The sequence below is a fragment of the Acipenser ruthenus genome, chromosome 17 (assembly GCF_902713425.1).
Source record: "Acipenser ruthenus chromosome 17, fAciRut3.2 maternal haplotype, whole genome shotgun sequence".
Lineage (NCBI taxonomy): Eukaryota > Metazoa > Chordata > Actinopteri > Acipenseriformes > Acipenseridae > Acipenser > Acipenser ruthenus.
In genome coordinates this window covers 20,251,267-20,272,772 of record NC_081205.1, presented here as the reverse complement: position 1 = coordinate 20,272,772, position 21,506 = coordinate 20,251,267, and the positions used below count along the sequence as shown (strand labels likewise).

Here is a 21,506-nt window from a genome sequence, read left to right as displayed (position 1 = left end):
AATATACAATACAAGCAAGTGCTGGTCATACTACGTTATTGCATATGGGCTCAGCACTGAATCCAGCAGGTTTTTGATCTAGATGAAATACGGTTGGGTTGGGGAGTGGAGAGTAAATGATATTTATCAAATCCCAGGCAGTACAGAGTAGGTCAAGTTACTATTTCAAACTCAGCACAGAAAAGGACTATAGGGCATACATTCAAGTCGAACATAAAAATAATTAAAAACAGAAGTTAGGAAGCTCTTTCTATCTAGAGAATAATAAATGTGTGGAGGAGTCTACTGGGGTTATTCAAGTAACAAGTGCTGCCCTGTGGTTACAGTGTAAAAGGGCAAGTCTCTATGGACTCAATGGCCTCTCATTTCTGACAGCAGTAGATCCCATGATATCTTGTGAGCTGTAACAAAAAAATGCCATAAATCATACCATTTGTGCTCTTCTATTTGTTATAGAGATCTCAAATGTGCAGTTTTGAAAGTAAACATTTTATTTTAAAGCATATCTGGTACTACAGTAGGTTAATGAAATCTCAATTTGTAAACCATGCTTTCAGAGTGTGTTGCAACTTCATGGTATTTCACAGGGACAGTAAAATTGTCCTCACACCTTCAACAGCTTCTTTCTTGCCATTAACCAACCTTTTGCTTCCCTTATTGACTGATATGCTTTCAGCCAATGACATGCTTTGACCCAGAAGATGCAGCTGAAGGGAAATGACCTAGGAAGTGTAGCTAATGGAAGTGCACAACATGTAAGATTTATGGAATAATTTTGTTAGCTACTTTAATATGGATCACACTTTTTATTAATCAGCCCTTTTAACTGTCTTAAATAGCCTACTAAACAAATAACTGAAAAATAAATGGTATTTTCTAAATTAATGCGAAGTTGGCTATGATCCTCATGATTAAGTTATTTTTTCACAGTTCCTCTTTATACTATATATTGTAAATTCCTCCATTTTCAAATGGGACACCTTCTACTTAAATTACAGCACTTAGAGTCTGTCATCAGTAAGCATTGGTTTTAGAACAGATGTCATAAATTAGTGTCATCTTCGCAGCCATTCCATTATTGAATAATAATCATCTCAGCCAATAATGTTTTGATTAGAGCAGTCCTTATTCCACAGGCCTCTAAAAGTTAACAGGTCTTTAGAAAATGTTTCATTTTGGCTATTTAGCAAAGCAATATGTTCTTTTGTTTTGTCCGATAAAAGTTAAGGGCAAAATAAGACAAGGTGATTGATCAAAGCGATTGAAGCACTCATCTGCCATACCTCATGTCTCTTACTGAAGGGTCGGCATCATCCATGACAATCGTTGTTCATTGAACATATCCACCAAATGCTGCTTTCCTTTAAAACAACACCACAATCGTTTCTTGAGATCCCCCTCTGGTAAAAGGAACCCAGCTGGTCACAGTTGAGCCCCAATTCAGTGTTGAGTAAGTTTGTGTTATTTTAGGAAAGCTTGCCGGAAAGATCCTGGGTTTTGCTTTGGGCAGTTTTATTTGGAGCCAAGCAATTTTTAGAGTAAAATAAACTATCATCTGGGAAACCTCAGGCCAAAATAAACCCAGGGTAAAAAGGTGCCCAAGAATCTGTCTTGGAAAACATCAGAGCTTCCCCCATCACAGACAAGCTTTCACAAAAGAGCTATCTGTCTTTCCCCAGGATTATTACCCCAGTATTTCATTATGCAATAGAAAAATGTACACATACATACACAGCTGGGCATGCTTCGGCCACAGTGCACCTTAATAACGAGAACTAAAACTGTCCATTCTACAACACTGCAGCACTGTCACCATGTTTAATGGGCAGTGCTGTTATGCAATGTCGGTGAGATGAGATGAGGTTAAAAGCTTTATAGCAACGAATGCAAAAGAACACTTTGAGTTTTGAAAGAAACACATGTTGTAAAACATGGAATCTAGTGCTGTTTTAGGATACGTTCCCAGTTTTTATGCCTTATTCTTAGGATATCTGTTACACTTGCGCTTCCTGGGTAATAATGGTTGAGATGCTTGCGTGTGCGAGGTCGTCAGTTCACGCCCATCCTCTGCCCTGTTACATTGATGCTGTGACTCAGATCTCATAGATTGACTGCATTCGATCACTGAGGTTAAAGGTAGGAAGCATATAACGGACAGTGCTGTATACCCTGTCGTGAGATGAGATGAGATTAAAAGCTCTATAACCATGAATGTGTTTAAGGTGCTCTCGTGCCCAGCCTCCATTCTCAGCATTCCAGCACTATCACTCTGCACCCCAATGAATGGAACTCAAAAACTCTGAGCTTAGCTCCCCAGCACTGCTGCCCAACCAATTTGCTTCGTCATACTTTCAGAGGCACTATTTCTTCCTTTGGAAAGAGAGACAGAAAGTCTCCAGTGCTATCAGCCCCACACCTGATGCAAGTGCCTTTTTTATCAGTGTGGTGCAACTGTGCCCTGTAACAGGCAGAAAGACACAGGGTTTCAGTCTCCAGCTACCACATGCCAGGCATCACAAAACCAGCTGGTCAGTGGTGTTAATGCATTCGATTTACAAAGTTAAGCTTTTAAAGAACCTAAAGCTAATGACATATTTCCAGTAAATGTTACCTCATACTGTATGTATTACAACCACTTCATAGTCTCAGATTTTCTTAAATGAAAGTCAAACACAGGACAGCAAACATGCGCGGTATTTGACTTTTGAATGTAGTTTTTTTTTTTTTCCCCATGCAATTGGTGAATAATAGTTGAACTCTGCTCTGTGCTCATAGTTCATTCTCGCATTTCCATGTTCAGTTAGTTTTACACTTTCTATTTCAGGAGGTTGTGAAGGAACTTAGCCATTCTGATTAGTAAGAGAGAGAGAGCAAGTGTGAAGAGTAACAATGGCCTCTAGGAGATCAAGTTTACAACACCTGGCTTACGCATTAATCAATCTCTGAATGCTCTGAAATACACACTTACCATAATGTCTGCATCTTTCATGTAGAACAATAAAGTGATGGAAAAATTTGGTAAGATTTACTTGATTATTAAATTAGCTTTATATCATTAAATATACATGAGAATATCTCTATATTATCTCCCCCATATTACAAACTACCTGGAATGTCATTTTACTGTTTTTGCAAACCAACTGTTATTACACACACGCAAAGTGAAGGCATGTTGTGATTCTAGGGGCAAGGCTGCAATCACCCTTCATTACCATCATCGGCTAAACTACTGTGCCTTCCTACTCCCACAATGTCCTGACATTCCTTCTCCCCTCCTCCTCCCCTCCGCCTCCTTTGCAACGGCATCTCCCTTCCAATGCCCCATATCACAACAAACAAGATTTATGGAATTCTTTTGAAAAAGATATTCCACCCATCCTCGCTCTCTCCATTTTTAACCCACTCTCATTCTTTCTTCCATCAGTCAGCTCTCCCCCGCTCTCCTCTCTTCCTCCCCCCTGCATCCCTAAGCCTCGTCAGCTCCAATCCAATCCTCACACAGTCCACTTACTGTTAACAAGGTCTTGCGTCGTACAAAATACCTCTCAAAGATCAAAGAGGGGCTTTATCCATGAGTGCAGCCAAGTCAGCTAGACATGCTTAAACTCCCTGCCTCCGAAATGGGATGTGGGGGTGGGGGTGGGGGTTGTGAAGCAGTTGAACATATAAAAGTTAGGGTGTTTTAGGCATAATTCATCTTTACTGGCTTTTGTGTAATGATAAGCTTGTGAAATGTGCCATGGTGCTATAGGAATTATATTTATTGCCCTTAATTTTCATTTTCTATTTATCAGAGAACTGTTACATTTATTTAATATGTTCTCAGGTATTGATGTGTATTAAGAGGATGGACAGAGATCAAAACTAAAGCAGTAAAAGCTACAATATTCTGAATTATAATAATGCAACATATGATAAGGTACAGAGCACACAGATGTTTTATGATCCAATATAGCGTTAAAAGACATGTATATTGAATTTTCTAAAAAAAAGTATGAAGCATATCTTACATGTCACAAACCATTTCAGTGAACTTTCTTCAAACTAGTGCATTGCCAGATATCATGAATTAAAATGATTAAAAGTGAACACAACTTACGTAACAAATTAACATGTAAGGTTTGTAGAACTATTTGTTGGTAAGCTACGACCCCATGGAAACTGTATGTTAATAATATTGTGTTCTGTTGGAAAGCAATGGGGAATTTGAGATGGAGCCAAGGACATGTTGACAGGCTAATAAAAGTCACCAATTTAAACACAAAATTCAGAGAAGTTGGCTGAAATCCAGGGACCCTAATACAGAGTTTCTTTTGTTTCCATTGGGTCAGTTAGCGTGACTGATATCAGAGCAACACATACATAGTACAGTGGTACTGGTTCAGCAGTGTAATATTGATAGTAACGAATCTTGCATTGCGTAAACAACGCTCGTACTTCAGTGTATGTTATTATTATTATTATTATTATTATTATTATTATTATTATTATTATTATTATTATTATTATTATTATTATTTATTTCTTAGCAGACGCCCTTATCCAGGGTGACTTACAATTGTTACAATATATCACATTATTTCACATACAATTACCCATTTATACAGTTGGGTTTTTACTGGAGCAATCTAGGTAAAGTACCTTGCTCAAGGGTACAACAGCAGTGTCCCCCACTGGGGATTGAACCCACAACCCTCCGGTCAAGAGTCCAGAGCCCTAACCACTACTCCACACTGCTGCCCTATATTAGAAACGTCTTTCAAAAAAACTTTTTTGGGTGGTCTCTGATTTGTATGCATCTTTAGAGGAGCTGTAGGGTAGCTGTAGGAGTGGTTGGGTGCATTACTCTAGAAACAGAACTGTTATTATCAATAACTTTTTTTGGTTGCCAACAGCGACTAGGCATCCTGATTTGTTTAGAAACCCAGGGTGCTATGATTAGTTCATCCTCCAGAGGGAACACCTAGGTTAGCCAGATATGCTTGTATGCCTCCTTAATGCAGTGCTTATTGCTCTTTACATTGTGTCACGTAAAATGTGTCAGGTAAATGAGGCAGTCCTAATCCTCAAGGGCACATGGACAAAGGGGCCAGCACTCTAAATCATTACAAAGCAAGAAGCTTTTCTTTTAGTTTTTTTGGTAACGCTTTACATTGTGACTCTAATTACTGTGTTTTTACAGTTATAGCAGTTACTTAGTAAATACATGTGTACTTACACGTAATTACAATGTTACTATGCATAGGTACAATCTACTTAATGTGTAAATCTTTTTGCACGATATATGTAATTACACAATTGTATCAGAAAAGGGTTAGGGATAGGGATAAGGTTAGGTTAGAGTTAGGGTTAAGGTTAGTGTTAAGGATAGGGGTAGAGATAGGGATAGGGATAGGGTAAGGGGTTATATCGTGAGAGGGGAGGTTTTCTCAGCTGCTGCCTGCCTGCCTGTGAGAAGAAGGGGGGGGGGGTTGTTCTGAAGGACAGGATAAGAAACAGATCCGCTGCTACACTCTCCCTGCCCTGCATTGCATCATTCGAGCAAGTCAACAGCTCTCCTGCAACCTTTTTCTCCAGCGTTTCTCCATCCTGTTTTCTTTCCTGCCTGCCTCTACTGCTTTTTTCTACCTCTAGTACATTTTGCCCACTTTCTCTCTCTTTCCCTCTGTGTTTCCTCCTCACCACACTCAGGTGGTATAATGCACAGATGAGACCACACCACTACTGTGTCCAATTCTGGTCACTTGGGACCCTGGAGAGAGTTCAACAAAGACCAAAAGAATTAGTAGGGACATCACTGAAGTAGTTAACCCTAACCAGTGCTTTAAGCACAACACAGAAACCAGGACAGAAGGAAGGAGACACTTCTTTGCACAGAGAATGGCGAGGGTATGGAATGGGTTACCTGGTAATGCTGTTGATACTGAATCACTGGAATCCTTCAAGACCCAACTTGACAGCGTTTTGAGATCAATCAGCTACTAGGAACCGCACAAGCACAGATGGGCCATAAATGTATTAATGTTCTTATGTTCTTATGTGCTTCTTCTTTGTTCAAATTCTTTCTCTCTCTGCCATTCTCACTCTGCCTTAATCTCCATCCCATGAACTAAAGAGTGTGAGTTATGAAGGGAACTGAGCCCATTCAACCTAGGAAACAGCAGGATTAGGAGTTTTAAAATTCCTCAAATTGGTCCAGCCAACCCCGGTCTGTATTTCAAACTCAGCCCAACGAGCAGGAAGTTGAGTCGAGACAGATTCAGGACAGAGGATGGAGGCATATCTTCACAATGTATGGAATGGGTTGCCAAGTCATGTTGTTGCTGTTGATTCACTAGGGATCCTTTGAGATGCATCTAGATGTAGTTACAGGATCAGATGGCTATTGGGAACCAGATGAACACTGATGAGCTGAATGGCCTCTTCTTGATTGTAATTAAGAGCAGATTTCACTGTTTTTCACGTGGGTTTCTGAGATAGGTGAAGTACTTTTTAATGTGATACAGTAGTCTGTATTGGAAAACAAACACTAGTAACCCCCCAGTGCCCCCTAAAACACGTATTATATAACATAATGTTATTAACAACTGGACAGTGGTAATTGACTTATTGCACATATTCTGGATGTCCTGTTATGATTTACAAGCAATACACTAGATGGTGCTATTGTCCAATTATTGCAGAGTTTAAAGAGTTTAGTATGTGTGTGTATACAACAATGGCACCATTGTTTGGTGAGTGAGTTTGTTATTAGAGAAATCACAAGACTGGTGACTACAGAATACAGCCAATACAAGCCGACCTCCACGCTTACGTATATTTGTACAAACATTTGTGCAATATCTCAAAGTGTTATCATCCAGAAACCAAACAGCCCACTGCTCAACACAAAACAAAACATTCCCTCGGTTGCCCTTGTTTACACAATTATTGAGTTCCAATATGAGAGGAGGCCATTTGGCTCATCTAGGCTTGTCTGATTCCCAGTAGCTGATTGATCTCCAAACATTTTCAAGTTGGTTGTTAAAGGATACCAGTGATTCAGCCTCAACAACATGTATAGGTAGCCCATTCCATACCTTCACCACTCTCTGTGTGAAGAATTGTCTTCTTTCCTCTGTCCTGAGTCTATTTCCACTTACACTGTCATCTAGTCCTGGTTTCTAAGCTGCACTTAAAATATCGGTTAGCGTTTTAAACAGCAATCTGAGTGATTTAATATAGAACCTGTCGTGATTAAACAAATTAAAACCACCGGGGGGCAAAATAGTCAAGGAAACTATTTAAATAGAAAATAGTAAATTGTGGTTGCCAAATCTATTTAAAATAGAAAATAGGTTGCTAGTTTTGTGACACATTTTCATTGGCAGTATGAAAGGAAATTTTGCTTCCAGTCAGTTTATAATCACTCAGTTCAGAAGTTAATTGCCATAGATTGGTACTCAATTGTAAGGTGAGGGAAAGATAGCTTTTTATGTTCTGAAATTAGCACATTAATAGGTTTCATTTAATAGGGGATTACTCGGAAAATACAACTATTGGCACACCCCTAGTATTTAAGAAAAACATATTCACATTCTTAAAGAATGTTTTGTGTGAAGTGCTACCAATATTCCCACAACCACTGCTCATTAAAAAAGTTCTATACTAATATTTACCGTTCTGGGCACTGTCAGTATAGTTCATTCAGAATGTAATGATGGTCTTGCCAACACATCCCCTCGTAGACAGATGGTCAAATACAAGAAACAGGCTCAGCAGGTGCGTTGTTGAAGAGCATCCAGCCCCACTTGCTTGGTTGCACAGCTTTCTTTCTGAACAAACGCACAAGTGTCTCTCTCTCTCTCTCTCTCTCCACCCCCCCCCCCCCCCCCCCCCCGGGACCCGCAGCCTTATCTCTCGCCAAGCACCCGGTCGGAGGGGAATGTAAATGACCCTGTCACCGACCACCAACTGCAGGCTGGCACGGAGCAACTTGTAAAAACAGCATTCCCGTTTTCATGTGGTCTCTCCCCATTCCTCCATGCCATACTGCTCAGCCTGTCAGCCTTCCGCTCCCTCCAACTAAACACAACACGGGCCAGTGCTCATACACACACAAAGGATAAGCCTGCTCACCAATTAGATTTTTTTGGGGGGATTATAGAAATATTATCCAAATACAGGTTGAAGTGTTAAACCTGTTTCTTGATGAAATGAAATTATTATTTTTTAAATATATATTCTTCTCAAAAGAGTTGTATCATCGAAACATGTGATTTTCTGGTGTCAGACAAAGAAAATCTCCTTCCTTGTTTTTTATTGCTTCTCTATCCAAAAATACCAATAACTCTTTTTTTAGGTATGGCCGTTCAAGCGTACAATAAAAACCCTGGCCCTGGCTTTCATTCTATTGATAGATTCAGTGACTGGAGGTGCTGCATCTTTGCATGTGTGTAGTTAATTATTTACCCTGTTCTGTGAAACAACAGTTCACCATCCCCCCAATGCATATATCCCTGATTTCCATTGCATTTCAAAAAACATTACAAGTGATGAATGACAGCCATAAAAGACTATAGTCTAATTGCCATCTGTGAATAAAAAAAATATTTCCCTCGGTTTCTTTCAAGTCAAGAGAATAATGTTCTCAATTCTACATTCCCTTGGCAGAATCCTGCAGTTCACCCACAAAAGGAAGTAATACATTTAGGGAAATGTGTTTTATCCACAGAATTAATTGAGCAGTTTGCTGAAATGCATGTTGACCACAGTAATGTGTTTGCTCAGCTGTGCAGTTGAGCTGGAGTTATTCAATGCTGGTATAATGATATATATATTTTTACAATAGCATACATATTCTGTTGGATTATATAAAAGGCACAACTATAAAACAAAGATTAAATAGATCTTAAAGGTAGAATGGAAAGGGTTTAAAAATGATTCTCTTCCCCCTTACTTAGTAAATACATGTGCACTTACACATAATTACAATGTACTTGCATGGTATAACCCTAACCCTAACCCTAACACTAACCCTTTTCTGATACAATTGTGTACATATCTTGTGCAAAAAGATGTACACGTTAAGTACATTGTAACTATGCATAATAACATTGTAATTATGTGTGAGTACACATGTATTTACTATGTAACTACTATGTATATGCATAGTAATAGAGACATTTAATGTAAAGTATTACCGAACACTCTTGAAAATTAGTTTGTCTACATTAATGTACCCTTGATATTGATTTTCATTAATTTACTTATATTTTACACATATTAAATGTATATAATGGCCATATTTAATATATATATATATATATATATATATATATATATATATATATATATATATATATATATATTTGTTTCATTTGGCTGATAAGGTGAGGTGCAAAAAGTCATGAATTTAAAATATATTGCATTTGATGGGCAACATATTCATTTCTTAAGTTGGATAGTGAGTATTCGCTCTTCTTTGTACACCACATATCCCAACCAAATATGAAATACAGACTTCGTATCTACATGGCTAATGCATTGCAGCCATGTGATGTTTTGCTTTCTGAAGGATAAGACCACATGTTTTGAGATATTGACTTCATATTTTGGTATATTTGGTGAGCTCTATGTGTATTAAATTTGTCCCCAAATCTTTTGAAACACTCATGAGTAAAAGTCTTCTGGTAAACGTCATTATGCTTTGTATTTGTATGGCACAGGTGAACAACAATGGTCTGGTCTCGTTCCTTCGCGAGGTGTCCCAGTTCACGCCAGTGGCGTTCCCCATTGCAGGAGACCGGCGAGTCCTAGCACCTTTCTGGTCTGATGTGGATAACAGGCGTGCCGGGGAGGTGTACTACCGTGAGAGTAAGGACCCCGCCATCCTGCAGAGGGCGACAGAGGACATCCAGCGCTACTTCCCAGAGTTCCCTGAGTTCACCGCTACCTGGGTTCTGATTGCCACCTGGCACAGAGTCACCTTCTTTGGGGGCAGCTCCTTCTCACCGGTAAGGGCAGACCATTCATAAGTGCATACCAGACTCAATTGGGAAGAATGTGCCCCTGTTTGTGAACACATATTGAAATGGGAGGCCAACCAATTCTGTCTTGTTTAACATTTTTATTTCACATCTTTCACATTTGGATAACCACAGTCATTTCCAACTGTGTCCAGGTCCCCTCTGGTCCTGGTCTCTGTGCTGCACCTAAAATATTGACATTGGGGAGTGCTTTGGGAAACTGACTGGCAATATATGTGCGGACAAAGATATATATATACTGTATGTATATATATATATATATATATATATATATATATATATATATAACAGCCAAACTTGCCATATAACTGCAAGATGACTGTTATTAATTTGGATATGGATATAAAAAGAGTGCAGGTGGTCTTTAAGATTGCTATTTAGTCCCCTAGCATATGAATTGAAATAATATTCCCTATATAACAGATGCTATTGAAAGTACAGGATTAATCACCAGCCGGCCTTGATAACAGCACCTACTTTGCAAGCATATCTCATTTGTTATTTAAAAAATGCTGTCATTGATATCTGGGTCTGCAGCTTGACATCCAAATTGACTGCAAATTGACTCTCATTGAGTTTCACCTGGTTAATTTTACTTAGAATGTATCTCTTATAAACACCCAGCCTCCTAAACAACCTAACCCCACTAATTGAGTATGCCTTTCCATCTTTGGGTATAAGGTTTCTCTAATACTAACAATGGAACAGAGCCCCACAGTTTAGGTGCATAGCAGCAGAAGTGTGACCGCTCCCGTGCGCCTCCTCTTTCAGGTGAACACGTTCCAGGGGGTGCTCATCACAGATGGGGAACTCTCCTTCACTATTTTCCAGTACGAGCAGATCACCTGGACCACCGGGATGCACGCCAGCAGCGGGGGTGATTTCGCTGGGCTGGGAGGGATTGCTGCACAGGTAGGATCTGAACACCAGCAGTGTGTTTGAAAACATAAGCAAAGTGCCTTCTTGTGAAGTATCTGCCATGCAATGTGGCATTTCCATGGCTTGTCCCTTTTTTACATTTATCTTTTGAGGGCTACTGTAGTAAATCGTTCACCTTTTGGTGTATGTATTTGACTGGCGTTCTTCACTGGAACACCATGAATCCTGAGATTTTCCTTAGCATGGAATTTTCCACCCTGGCCACGTTTTTGTTAACTGCTTGTCAGAAACAAGGAATACATTGAAAATGATCACAGTAGCAGAGCCTGCAACCCGTTTAACAAGATTTATGAAGTTTCAATAAAGAGAGGGCTCAAAATAAAAGGTGAGTGCTTTGTAACAGTATTTTGTGAGCCCATGAAAAAAAGAAATTGAAAAGGCGCCAAATCTGTAATGTTATTGACAACTTACATAAATGTTTTAAATAAAATCACAGGCTATAAGGGACTCCCTTTGTAATTTTTCAGATGCTTTTTACTTGGGTATTGTACAGGGTGATTAGAAAGTAAGTTTACCACATCAACACACCATATCATTAATGTGGTAAACTTACTTTCTAATCACACTGTATATTAGTCGTCTGAGAATTTCAGTTCATAAATTAAGTCCATAAAAAAGTTGAAAAATGTCAAGCACTCACCAAACAGTATAAAATATTATTTTCATTTTTTGTTTACAAAAATGCATTTTGCTAGAAGATTCCAAACAAGAGATGAACACAAAAAAAGAGACAATTTCAGGTCAAAGCAAATGTATTGCTGCCACAGGCCTTCATAAGTGTGTCATAGACCAATCCTCTGTGAGAAAACAATACTTAGAGCATTAAATACAATTAATACAGATTATTCTGTTATTATTCATGTTAATTGATCTATTAGTAACATCAATATAAATCACCACGTTTATTTACGAGTATTTAATTGCAGCCATTTGGACAACATATTGCTACAAATCAAATGATGTATTCATAATCAGTTAAACATTTCAGTGACATTATTAAATATGTCTGTGTTGAGTATTTCCATTTACAATTTTTTTTTGAAAATATGACATAATGTTTTCAAAACCATACACAAATCCATACAGACATACTAACAACATACAACATTACAATTCATTCAACATCAACAATTATAGAAAAAGAGTAAATGACAGTCATACCATTAGGTGATTCAGTTTGTATAATATGTATTCATGCAGCTTCTCTTTGTAACAGAAGTGTGTTATATCCACCTCTCCCGACATGGGGTATCCACTAGCTCAACATCCATAGATCTCAGAGTACAAACATGGTGTTGCTGTTCATTAATGCGTCTTGCAACTGGTGATTTCTATGTTCTTATTTCTCTTGTGTTCCCTGATTGTTTTTCCAACATAGCAAGGGCATTTCAACAAGTACGCTACATACTTTGACACACATTTGTATAATGTGTCACAAATGTAACAATTTCAGTTCATAAATTAAGTCCTTCCTGCTCTGCTCCCAGGCAGGCTTCAACGCAGGAGACGGGAAGCGATATTTCAACATCCCGGGCTCTCGTACCGAGGACATCGTGGATGTGGAGGAGACCACTAACGTGGGCATCCCGGGGCGTTGGGTCTTCCGCATCGATGACGCCCTGGTGCTGATGGGCGGCTGCAACGACTCGGGTATGAAACACCAACAGATCCATCAGGGATCAGACAACCTCCAAGGGATATTGGAGGAACATCTAAATCATTTGAATTTCTGTGAGATCTTGTGAAAGCCTGATACCAGAACCTCAGTATCTCAGTATCTCAGTTTTCCTGTAACCCTCAGTTTGTGTAGTACCTGGTTCGGCTGCTCAATGGGATGAGAAGCTTTTAATCTACAATAGGTGAGATCAGCAAGCTCCAGTGTAAGTTAAACTGTATGGGACTGTGTGAGAAAGGGTGGGAAGAGGCGATCTGGGTGTGTGAACTGGTATAACTTGCAACAAGAAGTGAGGGTATGGAATGGGATCTTTTAAAACCCGACTTGACAAAGTTTTGAGACAAACCAGCTACTCAGAACTGGACAAGCTTATGTGTTTTCTCATTTTGTGATGTCTGCTCAGAGCTGGTCCAAGATGAAAACTCAAATAGTTTCCTCTAGCCACTTTCAAACTAACTCCCAGAGATTAAATATATTCCAGCACTATACCACTAGACTTGTTTTGCTCAATAGTATTAGAAGGTCCAGGATCTGGTAGGGCTTCTAATTGCATGACAAGTACACTGTACTTGATATCTATTAGGGATTCTCAATGGTGTTCTGCTCAAAATTGTAAAATTCCAGGAATTCACAATCATTCAGGAGTTTTCCAACAGGATAAGAGGAGCTGAATAAATGGTGCTATTTTGTGAAAATGTAGTATACGATGGCGTGAGGTGGGGAGAATGATAAAGGAGTTCTGATCATACATCCTTGCTGTTTCTTTCTTCCTCTGTCAGGCTCTGTTTGCCTTAACCTGCGCCCCTGTCTGAACAAAGGCCGCTGCATTGATGACTGTATCACTGGAAACCCCTCATACACCTGCTCCTGTCCCTCTGGCTACACTGGCAAGAGGTGTCAGATAGGTAAGACTCTAGACCCACCTTCTGACACTGTAATTAGCCTAAATCCCGAGAAATCCATAAACAGGGGTGTTCTGCACATCTCATCATGAAGTAGCTGGTGCTAAGTAAAGCTCAGCCTCCTCCTTCAGCCACTCTTTGCTTCACAGAGGAGTCGGTTGTGGCCATCGAGTTCATAGTTTTAACTGGTCCATCGGTCCACCATATTTCAAAGACGTCATTGCAAAGACAAGTGCATACCTGAGATCAGCAACATGGCATTCATGAAACTCTTTGTTCTTTAATTCTGTACTTGCCATTACTACACCATGGTAATCCATTGCATGGATTCCTGAAAACATGACAGACAGATGAACTGAATAAACCAAAACCAACTCCATTGCGCATCAAGGCATAGCTGTGTGGATGAGTCTGGAACCAGCTTATTGCTCATTGTGACATATCTGTGACAGGTCTCCACTCAAATGCTGGAGACAGACAGAGAGGGTGTTTGTTTGTTTTTTTAATTCACCTCTTGTATTTCATTCCTAGATGTTAATGAATGCTCTACGTACCCCTGCCAGAATGGTGGATCATGTATCGATGGACAAAACAACTTCACCTGTCTGTGCCTGCCTGGGTTTAGAGGACCCCTTTGTGGGATAGGTATGCACTCTTCCATGCAATTAACTACTAGTGCCTGAACTGAATTAGACCAGGATCCAGTACAAAGAACAAAACCTCCTCCTACAACACACACCTCCTAACACCATGCCTGTGTGTTAGATCGGGCCCAGATGGAAAACATACACACTACTGAGACACCAATTTTCCTTGGCAGTCACGCATCTGATCAGCATGCGACCTGGCAAGATCATATTACAATGTTCTCTGTATGCAGTAGTGATTATCCGGTTGTAGTTAAAGTGACAACTTAGATACTGTACACAAGCTTGATGCTACCATTTATGCTTTTAAACATCATACATTTTTAGTTAAAGCTATAAGAAAATAGACAAATGTTTCTACAGACACCATCTTGCTATTAAAGTTAAGACACTGAAAATTATATTTGTCGAAACTTTTGTCCCCTAGACTATTTGGGGGTGTTTTTAGTCTAACTCTTGTTTTTTTTTTTTCTGCTAGATGTTAATGAATGCTCTTCGCAACCCTGTCAGAATGGTGGAACGTGCATCGACGGACAAAACAGCTTCACCTGCCTGTGCCCACCCGGGTATAAGGGACCTGTTTGTGAGATAGGTACTGTAGGGGCATTGCCACGTTGGTCATGCTGTGTAATTATCCACAATCAACATTTGGTGGCAACTGTTTTTTACAGTGACACTCAGTAAGAGGTAGACTGTAAAACATTACTTGAACTGCCTGTGAAGATTCCTGAGAAGACTGCCTAACCTATGCTAGTAAGTTTGAATGGACTGGCCCAATGATCTGTGTATCCCTCTGTTCAAGTTATCTTCAACAAGTTTTACAGTGCAGTCTGGATAACTCATATATTGAATGTCCACAGATCAAGGAGGAGCAACTAAAATGTATTAGCTATGGTTAGAAGGAATCAACTGTACATGACACGCTTACCATTAATTAACAAACACTGCATTATCTGTAGACCAAAAGCAAGAACTGGTTTACACTATGAGAGTTGTGTTCAGTAATGAACTCTCTCTTTTACCCCTAGATGTTAATGAATGCTCTTCGCAACCCTGTCAGAATGGTGGAACATGCATCGATGGACAAAACAGCTTCACCTGCCTGTGCCCCCCCGGATATAAGGGACCTGTTTGTGAAATAGGTACTGTAGGGGCTTAACAGCTGTGTGTTTGCATGTAATTACCCTCTGTGATCACTAGGGGTCAGTCTGAACACTTTCTCATACAGTAACCCCCGATATTAGAGTTGTCTTCATTTTAATAATAATGTTTCTGATTTTTTTCATGTGACTTTGATAAAGGCTTCTGGTCAAAAGTTTCTTGTTCGGATATCAATATTATAGTATAATTGAGTGTTTATTTACATGTTCACCATGCAGAACCACTTCTTGTGCCGTCTGTACAAAATGATTCTGAAAATATATCCTGTATTATCTTTATCGCAATTGAATGAGTGGTTCTCAATATATAACTTCAAAAGTAACATGAAGCGACGGAGGGGCCTGTGATAGTCAGGGTACGTTGTGAATGGCTGTGTTTGTTTTCTGTAGATATGGATGAATGTGAAGGGATTCTGTGTAGAAACGGAGGGATGTGTGTGGAAGGAGTCGGTCATTTCACTTGTGTGTGTGAACCTGGCTACACTGGAGAGACCTGTGAAACAGGTGAGTGTGCTCTGAACCATTCACTATTGGACAGTTAGGGTAATGCAAGGGTTTATAGGTTGTAATGGTTTATAGTGATTCATCTCATTCTTTCAGGGAAGTTATGGGTGGGAATCTGTTGCCTGTGATCAGTTTTTCCTTGGATACAAAAGCATCATCTGTCAGCCAAGCACTTATTCTCAGCACCGGCTAAAGTCTGTCAAACCTGCTGTCCTGATTTGTCCTGAAACTTACTTTGCACCAATGCGGGTGTTTCATGCTGTCTATTTCCCATATTTCAATGGCTGCTCCTGAATTCACAGTTTGCATTATGGTTCTAAATGGGAAACTTAAAAATAATAAATTTGCTTCATGTAACTTGGATAAAGGCTACTGATTGAAAAACGTGTGACGATGTAATGAATGTATCCCTAGTCTGTAACTGGTCATGCATGGTAGCCTGGGTATGAATCCAGTTTAAAATACAGCAAGGGTTTCAGTGAATTAACCATTCTGTGCCCCAGATTTTAGGTACATTTTCTAATTTGTGTTTCAGAGATAAAGGAGTGTGACTCACAGCCGTGTTTAAATGGAGGCCAGTGCATTGACAGGGTGAACAACTATACCTGCGTGTGTCCCGACTCCTTCACTGGGCAGCACTGTGAGACAGGTATGATAGGGTGCCGGGTCACTCGTGGTCACCATTGCTGTTGGGTAATAACTGTACTTGGATATATAAATAGATGCACATGTTAAGGTATATAATACCATCAAATAAATCATAATTTACCTTTTCCATAATGTGTGCATCTTTTATATAATACAGGAAGATATAAGACCTATGGCAATTATGGCAATACATATCAAGTAAGATTTACTTAAGTCCTTTCGTCAGTGTACTTTTACATAGAGGCTTCCAAGGAAGCAGAGCCGAGAGTTTAGGAAATGTCTCTGCTGCGGGTCTAGTTGACTCAGCCAGCTCTGGTGTCAGAACCTTTGAACAGGAGGAAGCCCATTCTGACTTTTGACCTTTACAGAGGTGATCCCATGCGAAGGCGATGCTTGCCTGAATCGACACACCTGTAACTACATCCGACCGGGTCGTTACGTCTGTACATGTTCACCTGGTTACTATGGAAACAACTGTCAGTATGGTAAGGAGACATGCTAGTGAGGGGAGATTTCCTGCTTGTAGTTTTATTTGATGTTTTTTTTTCCTTTAATTGAACATCTACCTAGCTGGAAAAGGGACCGGATATTCCCCAAAAGATTTTCTTTAACCCAGAGTGCTACCAGTTTAAAACCATCGGTTTGTAAAGTAATGCATTTCTTAACAAATGTATAAACTTATGGCGAGGATTGCTTTTGTAAATATTTCTGTCCTTGTTTACACATTCTTTAGTTCCCTGAGTAACTGTGGACTTCACAGATGGGAAACCTATCATTTATATAGGAATTTAACCCATGGAGACTGAGATCTCATTTACAAGGGGGTCTTGTCAACAAACATATTCAATAAAACAACACAATATCATGTGTGGTACTGACTTAATCATTTTAAGAGTCATTAGCAAAGGATATTCACCCAAACATGTGCAGATCCTTAATCAGGATCAAAACATTTATATGTTTTAAAAAAAAGAGAGACTATCAAATGTACTCCTTATATCATGGTTAAGTGTTACAAGTTTTTGGAAGCCATAGGTAAAGGACATTTTACATGTGCCAACCCTTGGACTAGCCAGGAGCAGCAGTGTGGAGTAGTGGTTAGGGCTCTGGACTCTTGACCGGTGGGTCGTGGGTTCAATCCCAGGTGGGGGACACTGCTGCTGTACCCTTGAGCATGGTACTTTACCTAGATTGCTCCAGTAAAAACCCAACTGTATAAATGCATAATTGTATGTAAAAATAATGTGTAAAATATAATGTAATTGTATGTAAAAATAATGTGATATCTTGTAACAATTGTAAGTCGCCCTGGATAAGGGCGTCTGCTAAGAAATAAATAATAATATAGTTGGTCTCATACCTATTAACCAGAGCAATTAAATAACAAGACACCAATCCTTCAAGAAACTTATACATAAAACAGTACCAATGATAAAGCCTTCGGTCTGTAAGTGAAAGCCAGCCTAATTTGACATACATGTCGCAATGATAAGTCAAGGTGGGACATTCTAATACAAATCTGCAGCATGAGTTGTAAAATATGTCTAGTTTATGTAAAGACTGAGTAGAAGTAAACTGGTAAATGTAATCACCATAATCAAGGACAGGGAGAATAGCAGAAGTCACCAATTTTGATCTGCTAGACTGAGAAAAGATCTTCCTATTTCTAAAAAGGAAGCCTAATTTAGGTCTCACCTTTGAAATCAGTTTGTCAATATGATGATTAAATGTAAGATGCTCATAAATCCATATGCCTAAGTATTTATAATAAGGAACATTTTTTTTATTATCTCACCTTTCAGTGTAACAATAGTCCAAGATGGATTTTTAAAATGGTTTGCTTCTTAGATACATTAAGTAACAATCTATCATGAAAAAACAAAATACAGTACAGAAATAAGTTAATATTTGCATTTTAACAGAGCAAGTATCCTCGTTTTATGCAGACTCCCTGGCCTCTGTTGATTGCTGTGAGAAAATAATACCCTGCTGGAAACAGTGATGGAAAAACCTGTTCAATACTCCAGGGACTAAAGGAGTTTAGCTCTAATTCAATCGAGTCACACAACAGTCCAAGATCAAAGACACCCTGCGCAGCAAAGACTCAATTACATCCAGAGAATTAAGAGCTACTAATTGCCTCAAACCATTTACTTTTATCAAAGTGTACATTGCCCATTTATAATAAATATAGCCGTATATCTCTGTCACTCATTGGAACCATCTGAAACTTTTGATCCTATTCAACAACAAAAAAGTTATGTTGCAACAGAGTCTACATTTTACAAACAAGTAGGTCGGTCCAGTGTAAAGTCTGTAGTGATGTGGCTAAGACGTTTCTTTTCAGAGGAATTTGAAGCATGCCCCCTGAAGCCCTGTCTGAATGGAGGGTCCTGTTCCAGAGCCAACGGAACTGCAGTCTGTATCTGTCCACCAGGAGTCAGTGGAGAGTACTGCGAGGAGGGTAGGCCACTTTCACAGATTGCATTACACCGTGTAACAAAATTATTATTTTTTTGGTTCCTGGGTAGTAAGTGTTATTTTCTAATTGCTTATGCCTCAAAAGTATAGAAAATAGCTATTATTCCCCACAAACTTTGCTTTTGTGACCAGGACAGTGATATTTTGAAATTTACCTATTTTCCAGAACATTCCAGATAGATTCAGTGCTGAGTAAACTTGGAGTAACTTCTAGAACTTTCTAGAACTTTCCAATAATATAAATAGTAGTATAAATACAGGGGCCTTAAGCCCACCAGTTCAGTTTAGTTCCAGCTGCCTAAGTGGATACATATCTGGATGCCTTTAAGTATGATGAGTACGGCTGGGAGGTCATAGGAGACTTCAAAATGGTGGCATTCCTGATGGGTCTCCAAGGCGGTTTTACCAAGTTTCCCTGCTATCTTTGCCTTTGGGACAGCAGGGACACCAAGGCGCACTACCACAGGCGGGACTGGCCACAGCGGACCGAGTTCTATGTGGGGAGGAACAACGTCAAGTGGGAGCCACTGGTGGACCCCCGGAAGGTGCTGATGCCACCACTGCACATCAAATTGGGCCTTATGAAACAATTTGTCAGAGCTCTAGATAAGGAGTCGGCAGCCTTCAAGTACCTTCAAGACTTCTTCCCTAAGCTGTCTGAGGCAAAGGTCAAAGCCGGTGTCTTCATCGGACCACAGATAAAGAAGATCCTGGAGTGCAATGAATTCCCCAAGAAGCTCACTAGTAAAGAGAAAGCGGCTTGGAACAGCTTAGTCGCAGTGGTTCGGGGCTTCCTGGGCAATCACAAGGCCGAAAACTATGTGGAGCTGGTTGAGACTCTGGTGAAGAACTACAGCACAATGGGCTGTAGGATGTCCCTCAAAGTCCATATCCTTGATGCTCATCTTGATAAATTCAAGGAGAACATGGGAGCATACTCGGAGGAGCAAGGCGAGCGCTTCCACCAGGATATACTGGACTTTGAACGCCGCTACCAAGGACAGTATAACGAGAACATGATGGGAGACTACATTTGGGGGCTGATTCATGAAAGTGATTTACAGTATAATCGTAAATCTCAAAAAACTACACACTTTTAAATCTTTTGTAGTCATTTTTGTATTACTTTAGTATAAATACATGTTAATTTGGATTCATATGTTGTTTTTTTCTGACTTTATGTGAATGAAAAGACACAAATTCGCCCGTTTTCTCATTGGAAATAGGTAAATTTCAAAATATCACTGTCCTGGTCACAAAAGCAAAGTTTGTGGGGAATAATAGCCATTTTCTATACTTTTGAGACATAAGCAATTAGGAAATAACACTTACTACCCAGGAACAAAAATTGTTTTACATAGTGTTATTACAATCACTCACTGACAGAAGTGTCATATCTCTGAAGCACACATACGTCTATATTAAAAAGCAACCCACACAAAACACGCTTAAAGTAAATATAATTTTGAAACTGCTTTTTGAATAAACACACCTTTGAACAACTAAACATGTTTCATTTAAGCTGGCTATATTTTAAAACTTCCCATACCACATATGTTTGTAAAATACACTACATGCTGTCATTTCTACCTACTTTAAAAAGTATAAAGACAAAATGATGCCAGCTAAATATGTGTTCAATGCAGACGGAAACCTAACATGAAGTAAATAAATAATACAACAAGTAGGGCCTACACTTTATCTATCAGGAATCAATCTGATTAAGCAACTCTCCCCAATGATTTTAAACGGTGTGAATTGGTTAGCGCTGGTCAATCATGAAAAGTAGAAGACAAAAAGGTAGCAAATTACATCTCTTTTAACAGCATAGCTGCCCCAGTGCCTGTGTTTGATTGCACCCAATCCCATAATCAGGCACTGTCAACCCTTACACTAGCTTTAGAGCCTTACACTGTGATCCAAATCAGGCCCTCAACATTAGATGCATGCAATGCCTTCATATAAGAACATAAGAAAATTAACAAACAAAGGGAGGTCATTTGGCCCATGTATGTTCTTCTGGTTCCTAGTAGCTGATTGATCTCAAAACTTTGTCAAGTCATCATTAACAACATGACTAGGCAATCCATTCCATAAGCTCTGTGTGAAGAAGTGGCCTTTTCCCTCTGTCCTAAGTCTATTTCCACTTAATAACTGTGTCCTCTAGTCCTGATTTCTGTGCTGTGTTTAAGGTTAAAGACTGCATAGTTCTCCTATACTCTTTCCTAAGTCTGTCTAACTTCATTTCCTCTGGTCCTGGTTGTCATTGTCTAGTACACTAACTGTCACGTTTCTATACTTGGCCACATTCATTCAGTTCTGCAATGCTTTTCAGAGGGATGCCTGTGCCAGAATGGAGGCTCCTGTACAGGCATCAACTCCACCTGTGAGTGTCCCTCACGGTTCACTGGAGAGTACTGCCAGTTTGGTGAGTTTTTACTGCAGTACAGTGTTTGTGTTTGAGATCTGATTCCCTGGGATTTAAATGTTCTGAATATTGCCAATGCAAGTTAGTGAGATCA

The 21,506-nt window shown here is 39.5% G+C and overlaps 1 protein-coding gene across 4 annotated transcripts in view; it reads left to right on the top strand.

Annotated features, from left to right (window-relative positions):
* Positions 1-21,506, top strand: part of LOC117423723 (sushi, nidogen and EGF-like domain-containing protein 1) — a 65,386-nt gene that overhangs the window by 10,099 nt on the left and 33,781 nt on the right. The window contains exons 2-13 of one of the 4 annotated variants that reach the window (XM_058990085.1): positions 9,708-9,995; positions 10,800-10,940; positions 12,455-12,617; positions 13,422-13,547; positions 14,076-14,189; positions 14,670-14,783; positions 15,220-15,333; positions 15,742-15,855; positions 16,391-16,504; positions 16,872-16,988; positions 18,851-18,967; positions 21,320-21,412. In XM_058990085.1, coding sequence (XP_058846068.1) covers positions 9,708-9,995; positions 10,800-10,940; positions 12,455-12,617; positions 13,422-13,547; positions 14,076-14,189; positions 14,670-14,783; positions 15,220-15,333; positions 15,742-15,855; positions 16,391-16,504; positions 16,872-16,988; positions 18,851-18,967; positions 21,320-21,412 — 1,615 coding nt within the window. The remainder of the gene's footprint in view (positions 1-9,707; positions 9,996-10,799; positions 10,941-12,454; positions 12,618-13,421; positions 13,548-14,075; positions 14,190-14,669; positions 14,784-15,219; positions 15,334-15,741; positions 15,856-16,390; positions 16,505-16,871; positions 16,989-18,850; positions 18,968-21,319; positions 21,413-21,506) is intronic. The other 3 variants (XM_058990087.1, XM_058990086.1, XM_058990088.1) reach the window with 3 other exon arrangements.